The 27633-nt window shown below is 40.4% G+C and overlaps 1 protein-coding gene across 1 annotated transcript in view; it reads right to left on the bottom strand.

The window, feature by feature from the left end:
- Positions 1-6007: 6007 nt before the first annotated feature.
- LOC148508306 (putative cation-transporting ATPase 13A4) overlaps positions 6008-27633 on the bottom strand; it is a 44177-nt gene continuing 22551 nt past the window's right edge. Inside the window, exons 20-30 of the mRNA XM_088444762.1 lie at positions 27419-27544; positions 26344-26423; positions 26170-26212; positions 24258-24367; positions 22753-22849; positions 18733-18805; positions 13200-13371; positions 12734-12951; positions 12527-12615; positions 11206-11286; positions 6008-6229 (exon numbers count right to left, since the gene is read on the bottom strand). Of these exons, the coding sequence (XP_088300888.1) occupies positions 6008-6229; positions 11206-11286; positions 12527-12615; positions 12734-12951; positions 13200-13371; positions 18733-18805; positions 22753-22849; positions 24258-24367; positions 26170-26212; positions 26344-26423; positions 27419-27544 (1311 nt within the window). The remainder of the gene's footprint in view (positions 6230-11205; positions 11287-12526; positions 12616-12733; positions 12952-13199; positions 13372-18732; positions 18806-22752; positions 22850-24257; positions 24368-26169; positions 26213-26343; positions 26424-27418; positions 27545-27633) is intronic.

Here is a 27633-nt window from a genome sequence, read left to right as displayed (position 1 = left end):
ACTTATTTTTTTTAACAGTTTCTTATATAGCGCAGTATATTCCGTTGTGCTTTACAATTGGAAACAACATTAATAGAACAAAACTGGGTAATAACAGACAGACATAAAAGTAAGAGGGCCCTGCTCGAAGCTTACAATGTGCACTGTATATTTTCCATCTTCCTAAATAGACTTCCGATCTAATCCATTTTGGTTCTGACAGGGTCATCCTAATAATACCCATTTTTAACTATGTCACTGGAGGGATCTTATGTATAACTTCATACTAGGTCCATGTAAACACATAAATCCTTGTGGATTTTAACCTGTCACTCCTCATCCTCCAAAATGGTATAATACATCTTGAAACATAACTACCCATGGTACAGGGACAGAAACTATAGACAAATCATGGAGACTGCTATGGGGACTAGATTTGCACCAAGTTATGTAAATCTCATTATGAGTTATTGGGAGGACAACAACATTTGGTCCAAACATGACTTTCACGCAAATCTAGTCTTATGGTGAAGGTTCATAGATAATGTGTTCTTCATATGGAGGAGGGACATCACTGAACTGGAACAATTCCTGCAACACACCAATAAGTACATTAATAATTAGAAGTTCACCACACAGTAAAGTCAAGTTGAGGTAAATTTTATGGACATAACCATATTCATTGAGGATCATCAAATACATACATAAATCTACACCAGTTGACGTATACAGTTAAATTTTCTATTGGATAGTGGACACCACCCAAATTGGCTGCAAAGCATACCCACCAGAGAAATTGCACATAATTGAAAAACTACTAAACTCAAGGCCAAGCACTCAAAGAACAATTTCTAGTTAAAAAGTATGCCATAACCAAAGTGGAGTAGGCATACAACAAAGTAGAGAAGATATATAGACATACATTATTGACATACAAAACAAAGAAAGATTACAGAAAAGGAAACAACCCATACAAAATGTCCTTCTTCACACAATATAGCAGTGATACTAAACATCTACAACTGATTCTCAATAAGCACTGGCATGTACTGTACTCATAGGGGATGAAGCACTCACAGATATGCTGCCAGATAAACTTAAGATCATCTACCTTAAGGTACCAGACAATAAAAAAATGACTGGTCAAGAATCATTTAAACAACCATGATAAAATCCAGAAAACACTAACAGGGAACCCACTACATGGTAGTTTCTACTAAGGTGGCAGCTGCATAAATTGCAAATTAGGAAATACATCCACTAAAAAGGTTGGAGATTTCAGCTCACATACCACCAAAGAAACTTACAGAATCAAACAGCACATTACTTGTGAAAGCACCTGGGTCATCTACTGTATATGATAGAAAGCCCTTGCCTTGCGGCTTACAATACATTGACAGAACCACATGGAAATTAAAAGTGAGAATCGCCGAACATGTACTGTAAGAAACATCAGAAAGGATGTCCTCACACACAAACTTTCACTCCATTTCAAGGAACATCAGAATCCGGACACAAGAGGCCTAAAATTCCTAGGTATTAAGAAAATAGATAAGAACTGGAGGGGAGGGGATCAGGAGAAAATCATCAATAAGGAAGAATTGAGATGGATCTTTACACTCAAAACATTCAGACCACAAGGATTAGACATTGATAACAAGGTTAAAGCAGTAATCACAAGCAGTTCCAGTGATTGCTACGTGTCAAATAACCTCACACATACTCTTATAATACAGTAACCTCATGGGTTATACCCACTTGTAACTATTACATATCATATATAATGACTGGAGATATAAGTCACTGGAGATATAAATGATACAATCAGTATTGACAACAATCATGTATTATACCATTTTGGAGAAGTGACAGGTTAAAATCCCACAACAAGAATTTATGTGTTTACATGGACCAAGTATGAAATTATATATAAGATCCCTCCAGTGACACAGTTAAAAATGGGTATTATTAGGATTCCCATGTCAGAACCGAAATGGATTATATCGGAAGTCTATTTAGGAAGATAGAATATTTGCAATGCACATAAGAAGGAAAATTTACTCTGCTTTGAATGGAAAATTCATTACAACACCGACAACCACCACCCATATGTGACATCATCATTGAGGTCATGGATGGACAAGAATAAAAGGGAACCACATCCAAGATGGCCCACATACCCTGAGGAAGGCTCTCTATGAGCCGATACACATTGGAGACCCAGCACCAAGCACTTTACACAGGATTTCCTCTGGCTGGTGAGTAGAGCGGCTGGTAACTGCTGTGGATGCCGAGGGATCTCGCAAGATCTCGGTACCCGGAAGTCCAGCAGAGCACCAGTGACTTCCCGAGTGTTGATACACCACGGGACAGCCCTTAATATTGGGGGCAGAATTGGGAGTGCAGGAGAACAACACCAGGATACCACCCACCAGGAGGTGAGTGCAGCTGAAGACATCAAGGGTAAGTGACTGGACTGGAGGGCAGGGATGCCGAGCCTCTAGAGCAGACTACCCCAGCAGGAATGTTCCTACTTGTTGTCTTGCACCATCCCCTTACTTCCAGGACTGGGATACAATCATTCCCTCAATCAGTATATTAAGGGGCACTACATCTATCAGTGACTTTTGCTGGCACACCAGAATTCCACACAATTTATAACAGATTATCAAGTATAATTGGCTGGAGCACTGAGGGCCTGATTCAGACCCCCTCGCTAAGCCACGATCGGTCGCTATGTGCGATTATCGCCCGTCTGCCCATGCATCGCAATGCACATGCGCAAGCCAGTCACTGTGTCCGGGAATCGTGTGCTCGTAGCACAAATACAAAGCGCTATATTGAGTGACAGATAGTGCCATTTGTGGGTGGAAACAGGGGAAGGCGCTAGTGAACAGGGGAGTGGTGCTGCAAACGCAGGTGTGTCTGGGCGTCTATAGGTGTGCATAATTAGCATGGAGGCATCATTGTACACGTCACTTGGTTGAATTTACCATCCATTGCCATATGCATCATATGTTTGGTCATTCACATTGCAATTTGCTTATTACACCAAATGGTCTATAAGTGTTAATCTATCAACTACTGCACTGTGGTATTTACTCTATGTTATGTAGCTTATATGGTAATTTCAACATACTGTGTCATTTACTGATATCAGGTCATTCATTAAGTGATTACAGATCTTCTATACAGAATTTAATAGCGCAGACCCATCCCTCTTATTTCTGTTCACTGGTACAATTTGTAAGGGAGGGTACCCTACAGGATCTAGCGGCTGCTGCTACACCCCCGCTGAAGTTAGTGCAGCATTACTCACATCATCTGTTATTGTCTTTTCAGATACAGTGACATAGATGTTGGATGTGAAATGGTTGGGAAAGTGTGTAGAGACAGTAGGATAGATGTAGGATATTAAAAGTTTGGGAAAGTGTGTAGAGACAGTAGGATAGATGTTGGATATGAAATGGTTGGGAAAGTGTGTAGAGACAGTAGGATAGATGTTGGATATGAAATGGTTGGGAAAGTGTGTAGAGACAGTAGGATAGATGTTGGATATGAAATGGTTGGGAAAGTGTGTAGAGACAGTAGGATAGATGTCAGATGTGAAATGGTTGGGAAAGTGTGTAGAGACAGTAGGATAGATGTTGGATGTGAAATGGTTGGGAAAGTGTGTAGAGACAGTAGGATAGATGTTGGATGTGAAATGGTTGGGAAAGTGTATGGAGACAGTAGGATAGATGTTGGATGTGAAATGGTTGGGAAAGTGTGTGGAGACAGTAGGATAGATGTTGTATGTGAAATGGATGGGAAAGTGTGTAGAGACAGTAGGATAGATGTTGGATGTGAAATGGTTGGGAATGTGTGTAGCGACAGTAGGATAGATGTTGGATATGAAATGGTTGGGAAAGTGTGTGGAGACAGTAGGATAGATGTTGGATGCGAAATGGTTGGGAATGTGTGTAGCGACAGTAGGATAGATGTTGGATATGAAATGGTTGGGAAAGTGTGTGGAGACAGTAGGATAGATGTTGGATGTGAAATGGTTGGGAATGTGTGTAGCGACAGTAGGATAGATGTTGGATATGAAATGGTTGGGAAAGTGTGTAGAGACAGTAGGATAGATGTTGGATATGAAATGGTTGGGAAAGTGTGTAGAGACAGTAGGATAGATGTTGGATATGAAATGGTTGGGAAAGTGTGTAGAGACAGTAGGATAGATGTCAGATGTGAAATGGTTGGGAAAGTGTGTAGAGACAGTAGGATAGATGTTGGATGTGAAATGGTTGGGAAAGTGTGTAGAGACAGTAGGATAGATGTTGGATGTGAAATGGTTGGGAAAGTGTATGGAGACAGTAGGATAGATGTTGGATGTGAAATGGTTGGGAAAGTGTGTGGAGACAGTAGGATAGATGTTGTATGTGAAATGGATGGGAAAGTGTGTAGAGACAGTAGGATAGATGTTGGATGTGAAATGGTTGGGAATGTGTGTAGCGACAGTAGGATAGATGTTGGATATGAAATGGTTGGGAAAGTGTGTGGAGACAGTAGGATAGATGTTGGATGCGAAATGGTTGGGAATGTGTGTAGCGACAGTAGGATAGATGTTGGATATGAAATGGTTGGGAAAGTGTGTGGAGACAGTAGGATAGATGTTGGATGTGAAATGGTTGGGAATGTGTGTAGTGACAGTAGGATAGATGTTGGATATGAAATGGTTGGGAAAGTGTGTAGAGACAGTAGGATAAGGAAGGTGTTGGAGGAAATGACGTTGAAGAGGAAGCAGGGATTGGAAAACTGGGAGGAAATAAGAGACTTTAAATAAGATTGTTTAGAGAGAGATTGGGAGGAGAATAAGATGAATTTGAAATGGATGTTCATATGAGAGAGCAATTTCATCCACTGTCGCTAAGTAGTGTGACAGAATAACTGGAGTGTGAGTTTGGAATGCCAAGGTTTTGCCATAGAAAATCAGAAGCTAAGATTAACAGTTGTGGCAGCAGATTCTAGGGCAGAAGTAACTATGGAGTTGTATATGGTTAGTGCTTAGTCACAGTGGGAGATATTAAAGATGGGGGAGAAAAGAACATTTATGATGGAGGAGGAGGAGGAGGAGGAGGAAATGACAGATGTAAGGTATGAATTTGGTTAGAGATTCCTTCGGAGAGGGAGGAGGTGGCCAGTGAAATGAAAGACTAAAGGAGAGGAGCTGATGGTCAGCCTTGGGTAAAGGGTAGTTTGTGAACTGGTGGGAAATGACAAGATGAAGGAAGTGACTGCTGGAGTGGGAGGGGGAAGAGGACCATTGGCTGACACCAAAAAGAAGAGAGGAATAGGAGTTTGGAGACATATCCTTGATAGTGTGAATATTATATTCTGGACATTTCAAAATAATGTTTGACTTAAATATTACCTTTTGAACAAATAAACTGCCTAATTCGGATTGCCTACCCTTACGGCTTTCTGGTCATTTAGATGTCTGCTTTTCCTGCCATCTGTACTGTATAGCCTTACCCTATACTATGTATCAGCAAACTTGGGCAGTTGCTTATGATGGGTCAGAAAGCTAAAATATCATACGATATATGGAATAATGAGAATAATAATAACAAAAATGTGACATCAAACAATGAAATGCATCCTTTACTACATATTCATAGATACAGACTGTAAAATATATATAAAACAACATACATTGAAAGGTATCTACTATGAATACAGCACTCTTCATTTCTTCTCTTTTTAAAAGAAAATAAATGAATATATTTTTACAATTTCATTTTAAACAGTTTACATACAACGGTCAGTAATTGCCTATTGGAACTGCTTAAATTAATAGATGTTTTAATGCCAGTCGATGTTTGCACACTACATGTTATATGTGTAGTAACACAAAAATGAGATTTCATATACATTATACGTTCTGTTTTCCATAGATGTGCTTTGAACCAGTAATAACCTCTCTGAAAGTGCCTTTAGAAGGAACATGAAGACAAGTTATGCACCTAAAGCCTATGCTGATAGCCATCTATTTAATAGACTCATTGTCTTCATATGCGGGATTGCTATAGACTTCCGCTTTGTCATTTGTATGTCTGATGACCAGCTTGGTGCGGTACGTTTGGTTAATTGGTGGCCAGTTTTCATCCATTTCCACAGCTCTTATAATTTTTCTGTACTGACTTCTTGACTTGTAGTTGAACCATCTCTTTAGCAGCAACCAGAGCTTTCTGTTCTCTATGACCAATGCCTAGTAGAAATAAGTAAATAATTGTTAAATATCACATTTATTTTGTGATTTGCCATTAAAAACGTGAGAAATAGTCATAAAAATAAACTCTCCCAACATTCCTCACACCCCAGTTATCTACATTTAGGGGTAGATGTACTAAGGGCCTTATCCAGGTTGGAACGCACGCAGATGGTCGATGTTTGTTCTCTGCGCATGCATCGCAGTGCGCATGCGTTAACCCGCCGCTGTGATCGCAGTGAGCATGCAGTCCAATCGCATAGTGATTGACATGACGTGACCATTTGGGGGTGGAGAGGGGGGTGGTCGAAGGAACGCAGGCGTGCCTGTGCCTTGGAGAGAGATACAGTGGAGAGAGATTAGGGCCTCATTTATCAAAAAGTGATATTCTTGTTATCACTCAGTACTCATCTTAAATGGTGCTCCAACCAATCAGCTCCTGTCATTTTTCAAACACATGACAGTTAGGAGCTGATTGGATCACCGTTTAAGATGAGTAATGAGTGATAACAAGAATACCACTCATTGATAAATGAGGCCCTAAGTACCAACCAATCAGCTCCCAACTGCCATGTTGCAGGGTGTGTTTAAAAATGACAGTTAGAATCTGATTGGCTGGTACTTTATCTCTCTGCACTTTATCTCTCTCCAAGGCTTTTCACATCTTCCCCTCATTATTTTTGTTTCTACAGTATATGGGTACTGGAAACATAATGGTGATGGTGCTCATGCTGAATTGGATGCAAATATGTAAAAAAAAAGAAGCCCTAAAAATGTGAACATACAGATTGTATATTATTTACTCTGATACAGTTATCTCAAGATGCTTCCAGCTCTGCACCAGTTACATATGCACTAGGTACAGTATACATCAGACGTACATACACCCAGATACACTTCTAGTACACACAACCAGGTCATAAGCACAACAAAAGGCTAATGTTTTCTCCAAAAGAAAGTTTAGCATTAACAAATATCAGTCTGCCTCTGACCTGCCCTTCACCTCATCCCTGGTAACAACAACCTCTCACTCCCAGCAGTAAAACATTCCTTCTCCTGTATAATAAGACTTTCCCACAGCATTCTTCAAACCTTTAAACACTCTCTGAAAGCCCATTTCTTTATTAGAGTTTACTCTACTCCCACCTATACTCCTATACTACCCTCATTAATGCAGTCTTGTATGACCCTGTTTTATGTATGCTCATTTTCTCCAAGTCCATCACTGCAGATCACTGTCATGCACTGCATATCAACAATAATAATATTTGTTTTGTTAGAAAAAAAATTCATTTGTTATTAGTTTTGATTTTTTAAACCCTATTCAGCAGGTGTCATTTCCCTCATTGTAAATGAATGAAAGCAGCAAAACATTCAATCAAAAATATGCCCAGGAAATCCTATAATATATCCACAACCAATCAATTAAGCACCTATCAGCTCAATAAGTAAATGTGCAATCAGCTAATCAGGACATGTTAGGTAGTGCTGGCAACCATCATCGTCATCATTCATGTATATCTGCACCAGCCCTCAGACAGCTGCAAGTAATACAGTTACTGGCAGGCATGCATGTGTCTCTGAGTTTGCATTATGTCTGCAAACCCTTACCATACGAGGTCTGTTTTTGCATAACCCTTCCCTCCCAAAGTTCTGACTCGACAAGCACAAACAAGGGCAAGTATCAAATCTAAACAGCAAAGTAGGCGTAGTGGGCATGACAAGGGCAAATTTGAGTATGTTATGTGGTGTAACCATGCCCCCTACATCCATAGCAACACCCCCCCCCCCCCTAATCCCTGAACTCAACAGATCTCTTGGTGGCTCTGATGATTACCAGAGCTGTAACTAGACTTTTTGGTGCCCCGTTCCAGAAAGAGCATTAGCGCCCCCCCTATTTTCTAAATAGGGAGATAACACACACACACACGAAAAAGGGTCCATGGCCTTATGGGGAAGGGCCAGGGAAGAGATAGGGGAGGCAAAAGAGGAAGTTACAAGCAAGAATGATAATTGATAGAAAATTGACAGACCCAAACAGTGCCCCCCGCCCTGCGGTACCCTGTGCCATCGCACAGGTCGCACTACCCTAGTTACGACCCTGATGATTACCATCCCCCAGGAGTAGCACTATAGCATAGAGTGAGTGAGGGGCATGGTGGTAAAGTGGACAACATCCATCAGTGGGTAATGGAGAATGATAATAATACCCCTTTTCCACCTAAATTCCGGGTCTGACCCGGAGTTGGAACAAAGTTCCTATCCGGATCAGACCCGGAATTTTGCCGGCGCCGACTCGGGATATTCCCGAGTCAGCGCCGCTCACACTGCAGTCGGGTCTGCATAGACCCGGCTTATGCGGAGTGAAAGTGGTCGCTTGGAGATGACGCCATCTCCAAGTGCCACTGAAGCCGGACCAATTGGCCGGCTAGCAGCGCACTCCAGGTCATCGTGACCCAGAGTGCGCTGTTCTCACAGCAGGGTTTCACGGGCTACGCCCGTGTTAAACCCTGCTAGTTACCTGGGTTGGATTGCCGGGTCACTCGACCTGGCGATCCAACTCTCTCCCCTTTTACACCAGGGAGCTGCCCGGGTTAACCCTTCAAAAACCCGGGTTTTAGCTCCGGTGTAAAAGGGGTATATGAAATGGGTCAGCCATCACTTGAATCACAGTTCCTACATACAATAGCCTTAAAATGTTTTTTTCTTATTCATGATCAGTACTTTCCGCCAGAAGTTCGTGACAATCCTTTATTGATGACAACCAGGCGTCTTTGGCACATACTGCACAACAAGCTTTGACTTAATGCTCACAAATCGATCCACCTCCTGTTTTTGCGCAATTTAGACTTCCAGGAGGGAGAGGTAACCTATCCTTTTACTGTGTATAGGGTGGGGGGCATTCATAGTATAAGTCATCTGCTTTACTTTGACACAAAGCGACCCCTGACATTCCTCAGGGCCACGCCACTGCGGGCTTATCCTTTGGCTTATTTTCAGTCACAACATTACATGGTTTGGGCAATCTCAGCTGCTGATTGGCACAATCCATTAGACGAAAAAATCTTTCTGGATCAATACCCTCACATAAGGCCATATCTACCTATTATCAGTTTCTAGGTGAGGATTTATAGAGTGATTATGTTATATACAGTACTTGACACTGCTGAAATCATTGATTGCGGGGGGGGGGGGGATAATTACGCATAACTATTATACCTTTTATACATTTGCCAACTTGAAAATCACCATATAAATACCTAAAATATGGCTATTTGAATCACTGTTTATCATGGTTTAGTAAACTCCTATGTTGCCTATTATCTATGATATTCTATATTGTATTGTATCATTGTTTGAATTTGCTCTGAGCTGTTTATGCAAATATTTACCGTACTTAAAAAGAGTAAATCTAAAAGTTTTTTATGTGATTTTATTTATATAAAAATATAAAAGAATAGTTGCATATGGTTTCCCTCTTTTCATTTATTTCTTCACTGAAGTTGACTTGGAAAAATGTAGATTCTGATTTTGTTATTTAATACATGGTTTAAAATGCATTGTTTATTTAATAATGCATTTCTTAAGGTTGGTTCTAGCATTTTTGTCATAGTAATGCCTCTAAATTTTTGATTAACTGTAAGGTATATTTTCTGATGTATCTAACAAGTAACCAAAATGATTGTTACAGATGTGCCCTCATAATCTGTGACATCGGTCACGCCAAACAGCATCTCTCGATGCGTCAGGTCCTGGGCGTCTTGGCCACTCCAAGTGTCGTTTGGTTTAAAATGTGCGTCTTATTCACACAAATAAAACAAATGGATGACTGATGTGTAACATTTGTACATCTGTGTGCAAATGAATCTGAAGCTGTAAACGAAGATCTACAATGCAGCGCCTGTGGATTTTTCTCACGCCAAGTTCCATTGTGCTTCATCTGTGACCTTGTATGTGTTTAATACTAATTCCTGTGTGGTAAAAGTCACAGCCCAGCCTCTCTGGTACACTGTGAGCTGCTTTTCACTGCATCTGTGATGCGAATAAGATGTAAATTTTAAGAAAAAGATAGTTTCCTACACCTCTCAAAGCGGCTCGGTCACACTGAGTGTTTCTCGCCATATAGCATATTGAGGCTAGGTGTATGAGGACACATCTGTACAACATCTCAGTGTAACTATTCAGGGTCAGATCCACCATGAAATGATACTGTTAAGGTCCGTATCCACTAATAGACATAGAAACAAGAGCACGATTACGACATTGTAATCGTGCTGTCGTTTGTCAGTCTGTGATGTGCCTACAGTGAACTTTCATTCATTCAGTGTAAGCACATCCATCAACCCCGTACATGCGGAACCTGATGTGATCGTCAAGATGACCAGCATGTACTGTCGGTGATAGATGTCAAAAACGACCAACGGGCATGCACATCACTGGTCGTTTTTGACGTTTACCTGGCCGATTTGTGAACGATTTGTGGGTGATTAACAAGCAATTGAACGATAACTATGTCGTTATCGTTCAATCAGCTTGTTTAATCGCCAAATGGATACGCACCTATAGAGAACATCTTATGTCCTCTGCAAGTTGATCTCTTTCATTCAGGTAAAGATCAGATGCTGGTTGCTTTTCTGAGCAAGTCCTTAAAATGTTTCCAAACATTCACAGGTATTGCACTCAATTTCCAGGCCTCAGAGCAAAATTTGAGGATGGAGGGCAGAGACAATCCACCCCAGAGGCCCCTACTCTGTGCTTCTGATGGGGATGGCTCATTGCCTAGTGAAGCCTAGCTTGTTTATTGAACTGAAACAGGGCTTCTCAGTGCCGGCACTGGCTCCTCACATTATTGGAAGAGCAAAATCACACCTAAATAATGAGATCTTCCTCTAAGAATGTTAATCACACCTAAATAACGAGAGCTACCTCTGAGAATATACCAATCATCAAATGTCCAACATCAACACAAGACTTACTTCCGCTAAAACTGAGACACCAACTGTGATGACCAGTACGATCAAAAGGGTTATTCTCCAAGAAGTTGGTATGCAGACAAGCTGAAAAGAGAAAAACACATACTACTAGCACATAATAATGTTTTATATTTAATCACATTTATCATCCTGTCTTTCACAATAATTTATCATCCTCTCTTCAACAATATTTTTGATGAAAGATGATGTAATGTACTTAAGTACAGGTTCCTGGCCCATTTTAGATTAGGTGAAAACGAGTCTTGTAAAATAACATTGTGAGTTAAGGATTCCCAGCACAAAATGTGTGTCTGTCCTGGTGTCTGCAATAAGTCTGTACTCTAACCGTCAATACCGGCACCTTATAGATGCCCTAGAATGATATATGCACTGTCAGACAGACTATTGCACCTAATTCAAACTCAGAGGGGAACTGATCTGTTCCTCTCTACTCAAGCAGGAGCAGATGAGGGGCTTGTTGTGGAACTACTCAGAGGGTAATGGATTTATGATCAGCTGCCCTATGGACTAACACAGGAGCACAGGTGAGTGAAAAGCAGGGTGGTCAGGGGATAATATGAGATTGAGACAGCTAATGGAGAATTTTGATGAGAAGGGGTTAATGGAGACTGATAATAAGATAAGGGTAACAAAGAATTATTATAATGATGACATGAACATAATGGAAATGAATGAGGATAAAAGTGGGTTAATGATGTAACACGAGGAGTTAATAATTGATGGAGGAAGAGGGGTTAGGGATGAATTATGGAGAGTTAGTCACTGAGGATAATGAAATGTGCTGCACATCTCTATGTTTCTAGTCATGGTTTCTAGTCTAATCATATATCCATGATTTTATAGCAAGAGATGTCCAATATCTCTAATATGTGCTTACTTCATAGCAGAGGTAAGTAACCTATGTTTCTGCAACTTTTGTGGCACCACATGTCCAAGCACTACTGCTTCCTTTAACTTATAGTTTAAGGACATCTGTAGAGCCACCACTTGTTTTCCTCTAGGTCAACAGTCATGAGTTATTAGTCAATCAATAGTATACTGCTTATGTGCTAAATGTAAAATGTAGATATAAAGCTTCACAGTACTTAGTCAATATCAACACATATAACCAGCAGTTGACAAGCAATTATATGTCATTTTAAGAGGAGATAATGTATTACTGACATAATTATTACAAAGGAATGTACACATTGCTGTCATTTGTAAACCTGTGCTCATACTTTTATATGGATAGTGCTTTTTTACTGTGATAACCAGTCACTAACTCTTTCAAGTTTATTAGTTTAGTAAATAGTGCACTTACCTCCATTACAGAGTATATACTCTCTATGTCAGCAAATAAAAGGAAAATGCAGACTCCAAGCTGGATCACCAATACTATAGTAAATATGTCTAGAGAGATAAAAGAGCTTGGTGAGAACTGATTTTATCTCAGTGATTTTAGAATCGTATTTTCAGATACAAAATTGAATTGTATTTTTAGAACATAACTTTTTCAGTTAATACTTACAATTAGTATATATTGGCTGTCGGAATGGCTTTCCTTTGGAGAATACAAATGCAACTATTATGCAATGAATAGTAGTCAGAGGCCACAAGGTCGTTGTCTCATAGCTCTTATGACTCATGTTGATTGCAAGCCCTGGTTGTGAGCTTGCTGTTGGATGCATGCTGTAGTTACTGGAAGCACTGGCATTCATAAGACTTTCATTTCCAAAGTTGCATGTGCTGAAAAACGATAGATAGAATTACTCTGACATGTTATGTTATAGCGCTCATCCAATCCAGCCAAACTCCCCAGACATGTAATGGTACTGAGCACAGATTCTCTCCTGGTCAGACAGGCCCTCTGTGGTTCCCCTGTGAATTTACCCTTCATGTAAAGAGTATTACTAACTTCATATTCTACAAATAAACATTAAAAAGAACAATAAAGTAATAATATTTACCAATCTGCGATAGATGATTTTTCTTACCTGCCAGGGTGCGTAGAATACCAAGGCTGATGCTGGACAACAATGAATCCATAGACCTGTAAGGCCGTGGTGAAGAGTACATGAAGCACTACTGACAGCAAGAGAGGGGGTGACATGAGCTGTGCTGGAGGCCTGTACGGTGCTAGTTTGGGATATGCGTGATTTAAGCTCACTGGAAAACATAGAGAAAGAAATGTATCCTATTAGTATATCAGTCTTACCATAAGCCTTACTAGTATTTGTGACCCATTAACTGACGGGTTGCAAGTGTCTCTCTCCACCCCCTCACCTAGGGGTCTATTTACTAAGCAGTGTATGGAGACAGAGTGAAAAGTGATAAGAAAGTGATAAGGTGCCAGCTAATCAGCTCCCAACTGTCATCTCACAGGCTGTGTTTGAAAAATGACAGTTGGGAGCTGATTGGCTGGCACCTTATCACTTTCTTATCGCTTTTCACTTTGTCTCCTAACACTGCTTAGTAAATAGACCCCCTAGCCACAAACTGTATGCTGCACATGTCACCTAACCTGCGCCACGTGTATGCCCAGCCAGTAGACTGTAGCAGGGAGCTCAATGGGGCATGGAGAAGGTGATAAAAATTATGTCTATACGCTAGCATGTGCCATGCACATTAGCACTGACGCGCACAAATGTGCCGTTGTGATGGCATTATTGTTATCAGTCTTCAGTTGCTGCGAGTGGTTCCTAAGTGTGCCACGAGAGGATCGCTGCCCAGAGATGCCTCCCGCAGCTTAACTTTTAACTTTGTGCCCGGGCAGCACTGAGCTCTTCCGGGTGGCTCAGCCACTGCCCGGGTCGTACCAATGGAGCGCGGTGGTGTGACATCATACGGCACGCACGCCGTGTCGCTGTCCCGTCTGCACAGTACTGCTCACTGCTGACGAGCAGTAAATGTGACAGGCTGCTGCAAGCCTGCACCAACCGCAGCTGAAGGACTGACGGTGTCAGGATATGCCCAGTAAAAGGGCATCTAGACGCTATCGAGGGACAGGGAGCTCCAGGTAGGGGGGGGCAATGTATATTATTTTGATGTCTGTGGAGGCCAATGTAATTGTGTTTTTTATGTGAGGGCAATGTATATTATTTTGCTTTCTGAGGGGGATAGTGTGATTATATATATATATATATATATATATATATATACTTTGTGGGCCAGTGTGTTTTATTTTGCTGTCTGGGGGACCACAGTATTATTTTGCCTTCTGTTGGGGCCAGTGTGATTGTTTTTTTTTAATGGGGGCCAATGTGTTTTATTTTTGTTTTATGTGGAGGCCAATGTGCTTAATTTTGTTTTCTGGGGAGGCCAATGAATGTGTTTTCCCCCCCGTGGGGACCAATTTGAGTGTTTTTCTCCATTGGGGACAGATGGTGTGCCTTGGAAATTTTAAAATCTTGTTCGGTGTGCCGCAAGTTCAAAAAGTTGAAAATCACTGGAATAGATTAACTAATATTTTCTTTCATTTTCTTTTGGTTTATAATCACATAGTTGCCATGTACAACAAGGATACAAATGAATTAACTTTTTTTGTAAAAGATACAAATGACTGCATGTCTATGAGTGTTTGCTTCAAAAATAATTGTGCAGGTAGACTAAACCTTTCCTCTAGGAAGTTAATGTACGGTTGTATTTTTGATATCCTTTATTTGTAAAGCATTATCGTATTAGACAGCACTAAGGGATCATGACACAAAAAAAATTACATACCAGGACATAAAACGCAAGGTAAAGGTGACCTTGGTCCAATTATCTTACACTCTATGAGATGTGGCCACTGTAGGTAGCAGCATTACCACCCATAATATTGTAAGAGTAAAATATCTAAAACAAAACAGTGATTTTCAATATTTGCACTTTTGTTTTGTCACTTTAACTATTATTTTATAGTATTTTGTCAGACACTGCCTAGTGTACAATAAGCCCTCCGTACTAGTTTGCAAATTACATGCAATTGTATACTTTTGTGATATAACAAAATTAATTTACAGTTTGTATGCCCATTATTAGTTCAGCCTATACTTTACATTAAGTAGAATCCCATAGTCCTATACTTTCTAGTATACAGATATGCTGCATGATATAATATGCTATAAAAAGCTCCTTAAATACAGTAGCCATCTGTTTATGTAGTCATAAAACATAACCACATGACCTATAACTACTAAACACACATATCTGATCTCTAAGTGTTCTTTAGAATTTCATTTTAATTTATATTATGTCTCTTAGTTGCGTAAATGTAAACATTGTGTCATTGTTATAATGTTCTGTTTACACAGCACAGCGCATTTATAATCCGGTAAAAGTAAAAGCAAACTAATATTTGCAAACTAAGCAGGGATATACTGCAAGGCGCTCAAAACTTTATGAACACAGTATCAACCCAAAATGTAAATAAAAAATACAGTTATTGAATAATACACATGATATAAACTATAAGCTCCCGGGAGTAAATAAATCTGACACTGTCTTCAGACACCTGCTTCTTGAAAAAGCTGTGCACCACGGGGAAACGCATCGAAGCCACAGGTGTCATCTATTCCGGAGCACCTATTTTTCACTGGCTGTACACTTAGAGCGCCTGAGCATCCAGTTTGCTGGAGCAAGCTTACAAAGCCTGACGGAGATCACGCTTACGGAGGCCCGGCGTAGCCTAGGACTCACACAGGAAACCGCCGTTCACCTTGGAGCGATCGCCCTGAGTTGGCTCCCCCTGTCCTTTATCTATGGCCCGGCATATCACACTGCGTCCAGCAGCCACTGGAACCACCATGCTAAATCTCAGGGGGTCATTCAGACCCGCTCGCAAGCGCAGGATGCTCGCAAGCGGGTCGATGGTGCCGAATTGCGCATGCGCACGACGGAGGGAGCTCCGTCGTGTGCATGCGCGAGACCCGAATAACGACGGCCAAGCCGTCGTTATGGGTCTCGCACCAGAGGGGGCGTGCTGTCGATGGTGAGTGACAGCACGCCCCCTTTGGTGGACGTGCCGGGGGCGTGGCTGCCAGACGGAGGCGTTCCCATGGGAACGCCTACCGTCTGAGTCCGGCCCCATTGACATCACTAGTGATGTCAGTGGGAGTGATTTTGGCTCTGATAGAGCCAAAATCACTCCAAGGCTTGCGGTCACCGAGACCCTACCGCAGGGTCTCGTCGCAAGCCCGATGGTCGCGATGGTCTTGACCATCGCGACCATCATCATGGACGCTCGCTATAGCTGTGGGTGGGCCCTGATTTAGAGCGAGCGCTCTGGTCAGAGCGTCCGGCTCTGAATCAGGCCCTCAGACCGGAGTCTAATTAAGAGGACTGTACTGCAGTGAGTACCAAGGGATTTCTCCTATGTGCTGTCTCATTATATTCTACCTACATCTAAAGGATTATTATTCCAGCCTATCTGTGATTTATTATTCCCACATCTGTGGGAGACTCATCTATACCATACTGTACTTCTTGGATACAAGAGACTGGTTACCTAGTGTCTAATCAAGATTGTTACTTATTATTCATCTCTATAACCAGCAACATTGAGTCTGCATTTTTTGCTCCACGGTACTAGTTTGTTACTAGTCATTATGCTCTTATATTACTGATTTTATCGTTTGTTATGTGTTTATATTTATTTACTCCCGGGAGTTTATAGTCTATATCATGTGTATTATTCAATAAATGTATTTTTTATTTACATTTTGGGTTGATACTGTGTTCATGATGTTTTGAGTGCCTTTTGCAGTATATCCCTGTTTAGTTCTCTTTTTTTATATTGGAGACAGGCAATCTCTAATTCTGCGAGTTGGCTGCTACATCCTCTGAGCCATACTCACCACAGGTTCCCAATAGGCGCCAAGGTTAATTTGTGATTAATATTTGCAAGCACTTAAGTTACACGAAACCCTAAAATTTGGAAAGAGTTTAGTGCAAATCTGTTACACATCTAAAACTGTCGACATTGTGGAGCCAAAGTAACCCAGCAATTGCAAAGTGTTAACCTATTTTTAAAACTGTTAACACTTACAGAAATCAATCAAGTACAATGGGCCAAACGTAATAGGGTGAGAGCAGGGCCAGCTCCAGGCATGCTCCATGCGTGCCGCCGCACTGGGGCGCTGGAGTCCGACTGTAGAATATCTCCACCCTCCACCCACCCGCTGTTGTTATTTTTTTAAGCTCAGGGGGAGGGCACAGTGATGGAAGGGGTGGAGGTGGAGCACCGGAAGGTGCTGGGTGCAGAGTAAACTATGAAAATGTGAGAGTTTTCTCAAACTTATTAAACTTGGCCAATGTAATAGAGTCAGAGAACATACAAACTCACATATTTTTCAGACTCAAAAAACTCTCACAATTTAAATTCTCATCCAGATGGTTTCCCTTTTTGAAGATACAACTCGACCAATGTAATAGTGCGAGGGTTTACTGCTAATCTCGCACATTTCCTAAACTCTCACCCTATTACATTTGGCCCTGTATGTCTATTTGCATGTATTTAGAATAAACTTTTCTTAGCAAAGTGTAAATTGATCTAATTCCATTAAAATTATTAATTGATTTTTTTCCAGTTAGCACTTTATAGGCCTAATTCGGAGTCAGGCGCTCTAGCGCCCGTGTGTCTATCTTTTGCCGGTATTGCTTCTGTGACAAAAGTGACAAATACCGCCACAAACCCTTCCCTGGAGAACATCTGCGTGTCTACATGTGAAAGGATGCCCACTTTGTCCGTCAGTAGATGCTGTAGAACCACCTGGTGTGTCTTTAGACACCATCAAACCTTGCACCAGTGCTATGACAGCTGCTGATGATCTATCTCAATATGGGCTCCTATGTAAATGCGTCTCTGTATGCAACCACTATCAGTGACACATCTGTAACACTCCCATAACATGCCCATAAGACAGACCATCTCTGTGCATCTGCTTAGCCACTTCCCTGTCACAGATCAGGAATGCTCAGTACAATTTCAAAACATTTCTGAGACCATACGTCTCTCCCATGCTCATCAATCACAACTGTGACTCTGTATGTATGGAATCTGGAGTTTCTATGCATGCGCAGTAGAAACAAATCGCTCCACTATGACACGTTAACTTTAACTGTACCAAACATGCACTTGATTGATGGTTTCTTTTTTTTTTTTTACTAATAAATCATGTTAAATAGTGTTAACACTAGATGGCATCACACATCCATTGTGATTTTATTATCTGTGATTACATGTATCAGTACTTCTACTGTATGCGTCAGAAATTCCTGACAATATGCCATCTTTCACTCACTTAATAATAAAACATTTTAAGAAAAGTCTTGGAATGAATGGCACAATGTTATTGCAGGAATAATACCTATTGGAATCTGGTTGACAGAAATGCTTGCTGTGCTTTTAAGCTGGTTTTAACGATCTTTGAGCAATCCTTTGAAAATCCATTTGTTGCTTAGACATGTATACAGAAATTACAGTGTACAAAACTTACATTTTCTATACAAAATAGGATGAGATTATATTGTAATTGTTATGTTTCTTACTTGTTAGGCAGACTACAATAGTTACAGCCACATCTTGTACGAGGAGCTGATAGTTGGACAAGATATTTATTTGCTGCAGAAAGGGAATAGAATTAACATTTTGTTAAGTAATATCAAACTATTAAAGTCCTGGGATATGTGTATTTTAAATATTCATTAACACAAAGTTTCATTAGTTATCAATAACTTTTATTGCTACTTCTATTGCTTTTTATTAATACAAATCCACGGTTATCAGTAGCAACAACCAACCTTAACATAGAGCAATATCATTACATTCAACTCATACATAACCAAATAACCAATGCATACAATTTTGATACAATATACAGTACATTATATATATAAATATACTAAATGTAATGATATTGCTCTATTTTACATTTGCTGTTACTATTTTTCAATGATAAAAGTGGCTTGGAGAGGGAGGCATTCCAGATAACAGCCGTACAATTTCCCCAGTGCCCAATATACATAAAGGAATGGCGAACTCAGGTCAATGAACCGGGTACAGTAAGTATATATCCATCTATCTATCTATCTATCTATCTATCTATCTATCTATCTATCTATCTATCTATCTATCTATCTATCTATCTATCTATCTATCTATATATACAGTCAGGTGCATAAATATTGGGACATTGACAGAAATTTCATATTTTGCCCTCTATTCACCACCACAATGGCTTTGAAATGAAACAAACAAGATGTGCTTTAACTGCAGACTTTCAGATTTAATTTGAGGGTAATTACATCCAAATCAGGTGAACGGTGTAGGAATTACAATGGTTTCTATATGTGCCTCCCACTTTTTAAGGGGCCAAAAGTAATGGGACAAACTAAACAATCCTAAATCTAACTTTCACTTTTTAATACTTTGTTGCAAATCCTTTGCAGGCAATTACAGCCTGAAGTCTGGAACGCATAGACATCACCAGACGCTTGGTTTCATCCCTGGTGATGCTCTGCCAGGCCTCTACTGCAAATGTTTCAGTTTCTGCTTGTTCTTGTGGCATTTTCCCTTCAGTTTTGTCTTCATCAAGTGAAATTCATGCTCAATCGGAATTCAGGTCAGGGGATTGACTTGGCCATTGCATAACATTCTACTTTTTAGCCTTAAAAAACTCTTTGGTTGCTTTTGCAGTATGCTTCGGGTCATTGTCCATTTGCACTGTGAAGCGCCGTTCTGAAGCATTTGACTGAATATGAGCATATAATATTGCCCGAAACACTTCAGAATTCATTCTGCTGCTTTTGTCAGCAGTCACATCAACAATAAATACAAGGGAACCAGTTCCATTGGCAGCCATACATGCCCACGACCATGACACTACCACCACCATGCTTCACTGATGAGGTGGTATGTTTTGGATCATGAGCAGTTCCTTTCCTTGTCCATACTCTTCTCTTCCCATCACTCTGCTACAAGTTTATCTTTGTCTCATCTGTCCATAGGATGTTGTTCCAGAACTGTAATGGCTTTTTTAGATGTTGTTTGGCAAACTCTAATCTGGTTTTCCTGTTTTTGAGGCTCACCAATGGTTTATATCTTGTGGTGAACCCTCTATATTCACTCTTGGGAAGTCTTCTCTTGATTGTTGACTTTGACACATATACACCTACCTCCTGGAGAGTGTTCTTGATTTGGCCAACTGTTGTGAAGGGGTTTTTCTTCACCAGGGAACTAATTCTTCTGTCATCCACCACAGTTGTTTTCCATGGTCTTCTAGGTCTTTTGGTGTTGCTGAGCTCTCCGGTGCGTTCTTTCTTTTTAAGAATGTTCCAAACAGTTGATTTGGCCACACCTAATGTTTTTGCTATCTCTCTGATGGGTTTGTTTTGATTTTTCAGCCTAATGATGGCTTGCTTCACTGATAGTGACAGCTCTTTGGATCTCATATTGAGAGTCGACAGCAACTGATTCCAAATGCAAATGTCACACCTAGAATCAACTTCAGACCTTTTACCTGCTTAATTGATAATGAAATAACGAAGGGGAATAGCCCACACCTGTCCATGAAATAGCTTTTGAGTTGATAGTCCCATTACTTTTGGCCCCTTAAAAAGTGGGAGGCACATATAGAAACCGTTGTAATTCCTACACCGTTCACCTGATTTGGATGTAATTACCCTCAAATTAAATCTGAAAGTCTGCAGTTAAAGCACATCTTGTTTGTTTAATTTCAAAGCCATTGTGGTGGTGAATAGAGGCCAAAATATGAAAATTCTGTCAATGTCCCAATATTTATGTACCTGACTGTATATATACAGTATATATATATGTAATTTAGTTAACGAGCATTATATTCCCTGTGAAACAACTATCTTGTTGCATTGCTCATTTTTCTTTTGCAGTTAGGAGAATGAGTATGGATGGATAAAGCCTTAACATTCAGCAGGTGGGAGTAATGGTGACTATACATTATACAGATACATCTGCAGATGATGGTTGTTCATACACACTGAACAACCATCATCTGTGTCTGCCCGCAGGTCCCGGCGGCCAGGGGGCGTGTCCCAGTGGGCAGGGGGGTGTCCCGCCGCCCTCCTCATGGCTGCCGCTGTGTGTGTATGGACGGTCTGCAGACGTACACACTTGCCGATGGACAGATATGTCTGCAGACATATTTGTCCATCGGCTGTGCAGCACAGTCAATGCGATATGTCGGGGAACGCCGACGTTCAACGACATATCGCGGGTACACACTGCCCGATGGGCAGCAGATACATTGGTCGATCAATTGATTGGCCAATGTATCTGTCAGTGTGAACCCAGCATTAGTCTGCATCTAGGGCCTGGTTCAGAGATGGACGCCAATGTTTATGCACTTGAGCGATTTCATTGATCTGTGCAGTCACACTGCACATGCATCAAGTGTCATTACCGACGGCAGTCCTAGTGAGGATTTGGACGTAGAATGATTGTGATTCCACACACACTAAATATGGCGACGGCAGCTCATTTCCAGTGGCCATTCTGAGTAACCATAAGGTTACTCAGAGCTTCAATAATTTGCATCTCATGCTGCTTCTTTGTAAGCAATTAGTTTGGATTTGTGAAGCCGCTGATGGGCTTCTCATCACAAATCCTGGCGGCTGCAACATTTGCATATTCTCACACAGACACTGTGTACAAATTCACAACAGTGGCATCATTAGCATACATCTCTGTATCAGGCCCCTAGCCCCAAAATAAGGATGCACCCTTTATTATTTCATGAACAAAAGGGGTATGCGCTTATGTATCAAAAGGGAGCAGTCATATCCATCCACAGGGAATATGTATTCTGTCATCTTACACTCAGGGCTACAACTAATTTTAAATGATTTACAATTTCCTTCAGACTTGTAGCATATGCCATAAAGAGAAGATTTTATAATTTAGGTCTATGAGAAGAATTGGTCACAATAAAAATACAAAGTAAAAAATGAGCATCTAAGATTAGTTCAGAGGCAAAAAGGGGAATTAAGCTGCACAGGAAAAAGTTTTTGAAGACGTAACTGTGGTCATCTCCACTTTCTTGTACTTTATCTTGGCTGCCTCCTGTCTCTTAGGGCAGTTGGTATATGCTCCAGGAAACAGGGAAGGATTAAAAGCAGTAAATAAATTTAGGAAGTAATTTTAAAGGGAGAGATGTGACATATCCATTATTCCCTACCAATAGCCTATTCCCTGGAGAGGTTCTATATAGACCAGGAAAGTTTTGTAGATGGAGTGATTTCACTATGCACCAGCAGCTCACATGGAGGGGCTGGCAGCTTCTTACATGTGAAGCTGCTGGTCGCTGCTCCACTATGTTAGTGATTGGCTGGGAATGTGGTGCCAGCTATAATGTCACGGCCTAGTGTTTTACTCCGAAGAGGAGAAGATGCCCTCCATACAAGTGGGGGCGTGGGACTGGGCAGAGCTGATGGGTGTGTGGGGGGGTTAAAGTGTGTCCACATTGCAAGGGCCACCCCTGAATGTTTTCTAGTGTCTTTATTGTAATGATTGAAGAACAACTTCAAATAAATTACCCAATAGAGCAGCAGCAGGCAAACAAACTGGATCATGGCATAAAGAGTCATGTACTTGAAGACACAGAAGGATGTGACTAATGCAGCTCTTCCTTCCCTGAACAGAAATACAAAAGAAATAAAGATGGTCACTAAAACAAGACTTCCCACATACAGGCAGCTCACAAGTTGCATTCAAACTGGACCAATAATTTGATGCAGATGTTTTTTTTTGTGCCCACTAATTATACTCACCATAATTGATAATATCAACCATTTATATGACCATGCTGTATCAGTCGGAGAAGAATTTTTTTATTACATTTTAGTCATCATTAGGTTCACTACAGTGTGCTTGGACTGTGGTTTTCTTTTATATATAGATGCAATGCTCGTTCATAATTGAATTGCTGGATTGATACTGCTACTCTATGGTCAAGTCGGTGATTCCTTTTTAAAATATTGTGCTGTGAGTGTGGAATCAAAATGTGGTATTTCTTATACATACTGTATGGTACATGATAGTTTGCAAGTGTTTAAATACAGTACTACCTTTAATACTGCACTGCTAAGGGTAAACATATTTTAGTTTTTCCTCTTTATTTATTGTAGGCTTTTCCTAACATGACAGTGTATCTCATTTAGGGGTCTATTCATTATTTTAATTAGCAGTGTCTGAATGGACCCCGATAATTAACATACTAAGTCCCTGCGAGCGCTGGAGCAATTCATCATTACTGCGGCGCGGAGACAGCTGATCAGAAAATCATCTGCCTCCACGAGCGGCTTCGCTGCTCCGGAGCAGTGAGACAAGTGCACAGGTGTGACCTACATGCACACAAGAGCCTTGATGTCCGGTGGATGGAGCCAGATAGGGGCGGAGGGATCCAAAAGGATCCCTCTTCACAACCTGGTTGCAAGCCGCATGCAGGAGCAATCGCCATCTTAAGATGGCGTATGCTCCCACAATCAAGCTCTGAAAATTGATGAATTTTGTCCCTATACTAGTGTTTGGGGACAGCGGGCAATTCCAGTAAGCAGGAGGTATCTGTGATATCTCCTGAATTGCCTTCTTGATGAATGGCCCGGACACTTAATTTCTACAATTACAGGTGAAAATATTCATTTTACCTGCTTTTGTAGAAATTAAATGATGATGAATAGACCCCTTAATAACATGGTACTAGGCACTGTAACCCATAGCAGCCATATACTTTTAGCAGTCTAGTGCTATCAGACTAATAAAAACTGACATCTGCTTGATTGAAGACCGTTATAGTAATTTCTCCCCTATATGCAGGAATCAGCCTTCATTGCTGCCACTCTGAGCCCTGTGCAAGTAAACATGAATAATGCCTTGTAATACTGTCATACAGAGATAGTACACCTTGCTCTACAACATATGTTGTGCGCCAAAACTTAGCTACACGTATGAACATGTTTTGTGAGATGTAACATGTTTCTAAGTTCTACATTTAGAGTCTTGTGAAGCATAAACATGTGATATAAATTATTCCTTAACCTACTTGATCAACTGTGGGATACATCGTATGTTTGGAGTACGTGAGGTGAATGGGGAGGCGACAGATGCTTCTTGCTCAGAGAGAGATATACCAGCATGGGCTACTTTCAGAGCCTGGAAAAAAAAGATTTATAATAAGGTTACGGCAGTATGATTTAGGGACTGAACATTAAGAGCTACAGTAGCTATAAACATAATTATATAAAGTAGAGATGTGCGGTTCTGTTCTCCAGAAATCCGAATCCACCCAAATGTCGTGAATCCGGATAAATCTGAGTCGCGGCTTCCTGCAGTTCAGAATTTGGATTTTAAATCTGAAATTTGGGGTTTGGATTGTTAAAATTACATGATTTTAGCTGTTTTTAAATTTTTTTTATAATTTTTTATTTATTTATTTTTATTTTAAAAACCCAGACCCAAAACCAAAACCAAACCACTTGAGAGTGGTTTTGCAAAACCAAAACACAAAGATGATTCCAGATCCAAAACCAAAACACGGGGGTCAGCGCACATCTCTAATGTAAAGCAGTTGGTGTCTCATACTGAGAAAGGCCTGATTCAGTAAGGATCGCGGCTACAATCGTGTATGCAGTTCTGCTGCGAAAGTATACTAATATGTGCAATCGCAAAGCAGTCCGAGTTCCGATTTTGTCACACCGTGGGTGCTGGAGGTGCGGGTTGCCCCCGGGGACCAGCCTGTCTGAAGTGCCGGCTCCCTCACTGTGTCAGGAACTGAGTGCTGCATGTAATTCTAAACTGCAGCACCCGGCTCCTGTCACTGAGGGGGAGTCTGCACCTTGGTGTCAGCCCTCGGCAGGTGACACCCGGGTGCGGCCCGGACCACCCTTGTGACGCCACTGCACTGGCATGCCTGTGTTTTGCTGCCCATCCCCCCATCACCACCCCCAAATGCTCTCTGTCTGTCACTCACTCTGCGATTGCTCTGCGTGATATCCGTGATCCCAGTGCAATGGCGGTAAATGATTATAGAGAGACAGTCAGCATTCCTACCAATCACTAGTAGTTTGGGAAGGTGGGTGGTCTGAATCCTGGATACTAGTCTCTGTGGTGGATGCTTTAATAAGATAGATAAATAATACTGGTCAATGATCTCTGTTTACTCATCAGATTAAAGAGGAGATGTATTAAACATTCAAAATAGGGACAGTGGAGGTATTGACCGTCCCAACCAATCAAATCCTAGCTATCTTTTATCTATTACATTCTATAAAATGATAGCATGGAGTAAATTTACTAAAGTGAGAGTTTTTAGAACAAATAAATAAGATTCTAGCTATTATCTTCTAGAAGGTGCTAGTTAAATGTTAAGTAGAATCTGATTGGTTGCTATGGGCCACTTCTAAAAACTCTCACTTTAGTAAATGTACCTCCTAGAACCTGATTGGTTGATAATTAGGACATATCCACTTGTCTTCTTTAGATAGTTTGATACATTTCCCTCTAAATCTCTGTTAACCAGTTACATTTTTGCTGAATGCTGTTTACTACTTTACTGACCAGACATTGTAGGTTCTGGGTGCTGTCATATATAGTGTGGCAAGTATAATGAAAAGGGGGCATTTAATTTTATAAATGAACAGATTGTTGAAATAGCAACTGTTCCATTTCTCATAATATGTACATTGTTTTTTGTTTTTACATTCAAGTGTATCGTGCAACATTTTTCTTGAGAATCACATTCAGAATTAACAAAATACATGAATGCTCAGGAAGAAAAATGACCCTGATCAATGCAGGTAAAAGAGCTCCGCAACACAGTGCTTCTTAATCTTGTCTCACAGTAGAACTTAAATAACTAACCACAGCATTAATTATTAGTGTTCTTCAAGCTCCATGTAAGCAATTTGTGTTTAACACAGTAGTAGATGAAATAAGAAACCAATGTTTATGCTTACACCACAGTCATTGGCTCCATCACCACACATGCACACGTAGTAACTGTTGGGATGAATAAAAACAAAATTAGAATTCATATTAAAGTGTTATATATTGTAGAATATTATATATCTATGTTCTACACACATATTGCCAGTAATACTCCAACCAATATAAAACAATATAAAACATACTCAAGTTTTTGGAATTCCTCTATTAGACTTGATTTTTGCCCAGGTGACATTCTGGCAAAGACGGCCCCATTCACCAGGAGCTGCAATAAAATACATTTGCATTTTTTTTAAACAATACTTAAGAAATAGACAAAAATGTGTTTCTTAGTTTATATTCTGTTTCAGTGACAACACATCAAAGACTTTATTTGTAAGATTCAACACTTTTGTAAACCTCTCACGTTTGAAGTAGAAATCATCAACCCATATCAACTCACATCCTCTTGTAGTACAATGATTCCTTTAAGCCAAGTGCATTGGGGATAAGAGTTAAACTTGGAGTGCACCATACTGCAGGGCTGCCCTGAAAGCATGGCGAGGAGCCCTTTTCTTTTTTATTTTTCTGTATAGTATTTAGGAAATTACTTACAAACTAAGAGATGCAAATGATACAAGTGTCGGTGCTGGGTAGAGAAACATTGGTACTTGCTAATTATAAAGACGCCACTTCAAACTTGGACTCTACCCCCATGTAATTTTATTACTGTGTGCCCCCATCTCAGTGACACTGTTCCTAGCTCTGTCACCAACCATTTGGTGAGTTCTGCAACCTACACTATGTCTGTTCCTAATATCCACCCATGTATTTTGCACAGGTACCAGGGAACCCAGGGGAAGGAATTGGAAATACACTTTCATGTTGGAATAATGTGCACCTTAGGTTAGAGGCAAGAACATATTTAAAACCACTAAACCATTTTAAAGGAGAGAAAAATTATTCCATGATTTTTGAGTAAGCCATAGGATTTTGGCAAGTTCTACAAACTTTGCATATAAAAAGTGCATAAATAAGTTTGCAACAGCAATTATGAGGGATGTGCATGTAATGTGCAGCACAGGAAGGACGTTTTAGGCACTTGTAAGTAGTATCGATGACTCAAAGTTTAATATCCCACCTCCAAAACCTTAGTGTATGTTATGTAAGGATTTGGCTAGTGGCAAAAGTATTAAAGGCGTATTTGTTGGGTAATAATTATCATTTATTAATTCTCCAGACAATCATACCATATAGAATATTATTTTGCAACTAACATACTTTTGGCAGCAAACTCTGGAAATGCTGCAAGACAACCTGATACGTCTTTCCGCTCATTGCGAAATGATAATCACCCTGGGCTTCCTCTAAAACTGTTCGACCTTCAACGTTAATATTCACTGACATCTGCAACAGAGAGAGTGTATATAATACTTATAATGGTGGTATTGTCTTTTTGTTCAAAATAGAGCAGATGTATAAATACTCATTATTTT

Source organism: Taudactylus pleione, unplaced genomic scaffold (genome assembly GCF_031769625.1).
Source record: "Taudactylus pleione unplaced genomic scaffold, aTauple2 ptg000372l, whole genome shotgun sequence".
Classification (NCBI taxonomy): domain Eukaryota; kingdom Metazoa; phylum Chordata; class Amphibia; order Anura; family Myobatrachidae; genus Taudactylus; species Taudactylus pleione.
This window is presented reverse-complemented; position numbering and strand designations above follow the sequence as displayed.